This window comes from Limulus polyphemus, unplaced genomic scaffold (assembly GCF_000517525.1).
Source record: "Limulus polyphemus unplaced genomic scaffold, Limulus_polyphemus-2.1.2 Scaffold2382, whole genome shotgun sequence".
NCBI lineage: Eukaryota > Metazoa > Arthropoda > Merostomata > Xiphosura > Limulidae > Limulus > Limulus polyphemus.
The window spans coordinates 180,898-187,258 of NW_013667992.1; the positions used below are offsets into that span (position 1 = coordinate 180,898).

At 30.7% G+C, this 6,361-nt stretch overlaps 1 protein-coding gene across 1 annotated transcript in view; it reads left to right on the forward strand.

Annotated features, from left to right (window-relative positions):
- The window catches only part of LOC111087615, a 13,846-nt gene extending 8,231 nt beyond the window's left edge, over positions 1 to 5,615 (forward strand). The window contains exon 3 of the mRNA XM_022394876.1: positions 5,326 to 5,615. Within this exon, the coding sequence (XP_022250584.1) occupies positions 5,326 to 5,615 (290 nt within the window). The remainder of the gene's footprint in view (positions 1 to 5,325) is intronic.
- Positions 5,616 to 6,361: the final 746 nt, after the last annotated feature.

The following is a 6,361-nucleotide window of genomic DNA, read 5'->3' on the forward strand; positions in this document are numbered from 1 at the left end:
ACTGTTCCTTGGATTTCTCCTTACAAGTTTTTCACAAGACTACTCTACTAAAATTTGTTTATTTTTGTTTACAAAATTAAATATTTCTCTGTAATATTGATTATAAATAAGTCAAATATGAAACATAACATTATCAGGTTAATTGAATGATAGCCTTTTACATGGCCTTAAAAAATTTGACCAGTATAGTAAGGTGTGCTGTATGATCAATCAGAGTTAATAAGGTTAAAAAAAAGTGTAGGATCGTTACAAAAAAAACTAGGATATTTATTAGTTTTGTTTTGAGTTTATATACTGATTAAGTATTATTTTATCACAAGTTACAGCTTTTACAGTAAAAACAAATCTTCGTTACTGTAAAAGCTGTAAGTTGTAATAAAATAGGATATTCATAACTAAATAATTTTTCATTAAAAATAACTGTAGGTAAAGAAAAGAGTATAAGATTGTTACAGAGAACTGGGACATCTGGATTTAGTGCTCTGTTATTACCTAAACTAATTCATTATGAAAAATAATTGTTCATAGATTCGTGTCAATGTTGTTACAGTTTGATAATATATAATTCAGTGAAAATATATTCCCTACAATCCTATAAAAACAGACGGTTCAAACATTTATTGTTTGGCAAGAAAACTTGTGATGTTACTAGATGACCTCTTTAAAAATATTAAAATTATTAATAATTTAGAAATTGTAATTTTATAAGAAATGTTTAAAGTACAGCAATACCAAAAAATTCTTTAATTATTAACCTTTTGTGAACATTTTTCTAATTCCATTATCAGCTTGAAAAAACCTAAAAAGTAATTAAAAACTTTATAAGTACAAAAAACATCACACGCTTTTAAGCAAGACGTTTTTCCATACAGATTGAAGTTTAGAAAGAAAAAAAGTGAAATGATTCATACATGTACGTTTTAAAGTACGGCCAGGAAAAAGACTTTAGAAACATATGTGCTGTGAACAACAAACCAACTAACTTACAGTACTATATGCAGCACAGCACTTGATGACTTCCAGATGTTTGTTTTCCCGTTTCATTACTTTCTGTCGACCTAGATGTAAGCATAATTAGACAACAATACTGTTCATGTGAATATATTAATAACTTAATTTTGTTAGACTGTTATTAGTCAGTGTCTGTAACTAGTTTTTGTTAAAACAATCTTATCGTAAGTCTTGCACACAACAAGGTTATTGATTTAATAACCCAGCTCTAGTGGTGTAAGGTACATGAAGTTATTTTACAATATTTTCCAACTATTAGGTCAGTAAGTTCATTAATGATTTAATAATGTCATTTTGGTTCTGTGCACTTTAATTTTTTTTCTTCTGATGATGCAGGTTATAACCCTAATCTGATGTTTTACTATTACTGTTGCATGTTCAGGCTTGCATATTTATTTATTCATTACATGAAAGTTTAATTTGACACATGCCTCATTACAAATGCTTACTATTTCTTCAAGGTAGTAAACAGCATACATGAGCCAGTGAAATTAAGTGAAAACGCTGTTTTTATCACTTTTATTGCTTATTCTTTACTAATACACCTCTCAGAGAGCAGTAAAGAATCAGGTACCAATTACAGAATATATCTTAGGATACCATCTTGGCTTTGTTCAAGTCTGTTGTAGCTCAAACAATTTTCAAGGAGTCTTGGAGCATGTTTAAGTTTCTAACAGCCACATAGAAAGATTTCTTGGCTCTTTAACATTAGCTTTGCTGATATGTTAACCTGTTGACTATGAAGAACCTTCAGAGCTGATATTAAAGTATATACTACTGTCAACAAGACTCTTTGTAATGATTTTGACTCTACTTAATAATAACAATTTTACTTAAATGTATACAATGTTGCATTCATTGGTTCAACAGTTGCCCTCTATAGACACATTGTGTTGAATTATGTTAGATATGATATATACAATGCTGCATTCAGTGGTATAATGGTTGTCCTAGGTAGACACATTGTGTTGAAATATGTTAAATATAATATATACAATGCTGCATTCAATGGTATAACAGTTGTTTTAGATGTACACATTGTGTTGAATTATATTAGATATAAAATATACAATGCTGCATTCAGTGATATAACAGTTGTTCTAGGTCTACATACTGTGTTGAATTATATTAGATATAATATATACAATGCTGCATTCAGTGGTATAATGGTTGTCCTAGGTCTACACATTGTGTTGAATTATATTAGATATAATATATACAATGCTGCATTCAGTGGTATAATGGTTGTCCTAGGTCTACACATTGTGTTGAATTATATTAGATATAAAATATACAATGCTGCATTCAGTGATATAACAGTTGTTCTAGGTCTACATACTGTGTTGAATTATATTAGATATAAAATATATAATGCTGCATTCAGTTGTTTTCAATAGGCATATTGTGTTGAATTTACTTTGTAGGAAGTGGTAACTGTGAAAGTAGTGGTGGTAGGGGGTGTTTCTGTTACCTACTTTCAACACCCAGCTCTTAATGTCCTTCCACAGTGTTTCACATGATTGATTAATAGATGGTCATTGGCCGCAGAAGTGTCTTATGGGCCAAAGTTGAAAGGTCACAGGTCAAAGTAAGAAGTTGGTGTAACTCAAAAAATGGCTCTTCATATCAGCCTTATGGTGGCTGTTGGAGTAGAAACTTTAGCTGAGTTTATGTATTATTTCAATATTGATGGTCATTTGTTATCATTGCATTCCTCAATAGAGATTTGTAGCACACTTTCTGGGCCGTATAAGATATTTGTGTGCCCTTCCCCCCACACTATATGTACGTTGTCTTATAGAAAATGTAATAAAGTCCTTTTTGTTCAGTGTAAAGATATGGTGCTATCTATGAATGTAATTAACATTAACTTACATCAAAGATAATAAATGCTTAATAACAGCAATAATGGGGTGGGAAGGTTTTTTTAACAACATTAACATGCCCCTTGTTCCAAACTATCATCCCACAAAGTTTGGTGGAGATTGGCTCAGTGACCTAGGAGTAGTTAGATAATGGACAGACAGACACAGATTTTTGTGCTTTACATATATAGAAACAATGCATTTAGTGGTTCAACACTAGGTATATGCATTGTATTGAATTATGTTAAATATAAGATACATAATGCTCATTTAGTTGTTCAACAGTTGCCCTAGGTAGACACATTGTGTTGAAATATGTTAAATATAATATATACAATACTGCATTCTTGTAAAGTTTTCAAATACAAATTATCATTTTATCGTACTGTTTTTATTCAAATATCACCACATTCAGTTTGACTGTGTTTATGATCACTGATGGGGAATGAAAATAACTTTCTTGCTATACTAAAATTATAAAGAAATCAACATTTTAAATTGTTACTAAGTTTTTTAGAATGTGTTTAATAAGCTTTGAACCTCTTTTATAATAATTTATATATATATACATATATATTTACATTTGGGGGGTGATTTTTTTTGGCCTAATAAATGTTGATCTAGTCAGTGAAATGCAATTTGGTTTGCTCAAATGTATAGTGATCTAGTTAAAACCTAACAGTTCTTAACTTGACCTAGTTCCACAAAAAGCAGTTTGTTATAGTAATGCAGTATTATAGCTCAAATGATGTATAAAATGATAAAGCTAGCTTTAAAAAAGATCAGAACTGTAATTGTGGCTGAAGTTGTTTACACACATTTTTTCTTCCTGCAACATACGACCAAACTAAGTTATTATCTACCCAAGTCTCCACTACACTGGTGACCATATTGGCCCCTACAGTTAAAGAATACGTTTAGATACTAACCTTTTGTTTCTCAATGGTGAAGTTAGGTAATTTACATAACACTTTGACAACCAAGGCTGAGAAATGGGTATTGGCTGAATTTGATAAACTATACTTCTATTGAAGTTACGAGGCTCAAATTGACACCATTTTATTCAAAATTATTTTGACATTTATACTATGGGGTTATAAGTGTTGTATTATACTAAAAAAATTCAGGAATGTCGTAAACATTAAATGTTTCATTTTGAATAATCTGAAATCAACATTTAAGATTTTTAAAATTTTGTATAATATTAAATTAATAAAACTTTTAGTATTGTTTGAATTCTGAAGTATTTACAACTAAATATGTTGTGGAAGAAATACTTCAGTTTTATTTTATATAAGTTTTTTTAGTTTAACAGAACAGTTTCATCTTCGGGCAATGGGAGTCTCCCACCTGATGCCAATAGTCTGTATTTTTCAAATATACAAGAACCAAGTGTTTGTTAATAACAATGTCAAAATTAAACATTGTTTTATAGCATGAAAACTTCATATTATCAGTAAAGAGTTTGAAATTGCATTAAAAAATGTCAATAAACTTTTGCTCTGTAGATCAATAGAAAACAAATTCTTAGTACTACAGCACAGTTAGCTTGTTTTAAAGTGATTTAAAAATCTTGTGTTAGAGAGATTTTGTGATGGTTTCAAAGGACATCTGAACGTGTTAGTAATTCTTTACAAACTTGTATAGTAAAAATGATATTGCAACAATGTAAAGTGTATTTAAGTGTTTTTTACACTCACAAAAAAGAAACCTATTATTCTATAGGTATTTATTCAACAATGTAAAGTGTTTGCAGATTAGGCCTAATTTGAACTCGCAAGTTATATTTAATAGAAAACAGTACAAAAATAAATTAACTGTTAAAAATTAATTTTTTTTGTATCATATTTAACTCTGTCATAAAAAAGTGCTCAAGAAACGGTAGACAATACACCAATGTGGGTTAATTTTCTAAACTGTGCTTGATATATATATATATATTTTTCTGCTACATCACATAAGTTTTCTTTTATGTAATGGCAACTGGATTACATTTGATATTTTTTGTCCTCCTTGAAAAACTTAAAGCTAATTATTCAAGAAAGTTAAATTATTTTATTTCTCTTAATTGGTCCAACTGAAATCTGGTTAATGGTGGAAAACTCATAATATTATTTATTTTATATTTCATTGGGAAATAATATGTTTTCCTCTTGTAATAAAACGAAGTTCTTTTAAATATTAAGTATTGTGTTATTATGAAATTTAGGGAATCTCATTGAACATATGAAATATATATACAAGTTGCTAAAAATATATTTAGAAATGTACTTCTTATTACCAACATCTTAAAATCCAGACTAGTTGAGATTCTGTGATCGTGTAATATCTGTATATACTTCTTAGCTTTGTTTTTTGTGTGTGCCAGTTTAGAACTTTTTTTTCAACCACAGTATTAAGCCTGAATCAGACTGTATCTGACACCTAAGTATAATAATGTATCGTGCAGGACAACAATGGGACCTACAGTCAGCTCTGTCGGCTTTTTATTTGATGAAGGGGATCACAAAGACCCAGGAATTGTCACCAGATTTGTCCTCATCCAGTCACGTCAGTAGTGATATCCAGGAGGATAATATCACTGGATTAGGCGGCCAGCTAGGTTTAGATACCGATGAAGAACGATTATCTTCTCTACCCAAGCCCACATTGCAGAAGGAGAAGGCTGTAGAACTAGAAGAGCTTGAAAGTGAGTATGGAAGTTTTAAGTACACGTGTAACTTTTCCAACTATCCCTAAATCAGGAAGTATTCATCATAAGATATAACCATTTGATTGCTCGAGGGAGTTGGTATTTAATGTATCCCCAGTTTGAGTGTCACACGAATGTGTTGATCTTAATATGAATCCTCACAGTACTGGTAAAAGTTTCAAACTCTAAAAAGCATGATCACGCATGCAATATACACGAATAGTAATATTTATACCTTGTTTTGTGTTTGTGACCAACATCAGATTTTATTCGGTATAAATTTATATCATTTACGTTGAAATGAATTAAATATTGAAATTATTCATTAAAAATCTGTGGTAAATTTGCACAAGTTTCTTCTAAGATTTTCTAAATAAAATTATGTTTAAATGAATAAAATACAATGAAGTAATAAAAGTTATAAACAATGGATCAAGTGTTTTAAAAGTGTCTCTAGTATATACAAGTACATTTTTGTAATACTATACTGGTGGCTGCCCAGTCACATGGCTATCACATTGATCACAATCAGTGGTGGCTGCCTGGTCACATAGCTATCACAATCAGTGGTGGCTGCCCAGTCACATGGCTATCACATTGATCACAATCAGTGGTGGCTGCCTGGTCACATAGCTATCACATTGATCACAATCAGTGGCGGCTACCCGGTCACATGGCTATCACATTGATCACAACCACTGGTGGCTGCCCAGTCACATGGCTATCACATTGATCACAATCAGTGGTGGCTACCCGGTCACATGGCTATCACATTGATCACAATCAGTGGTGG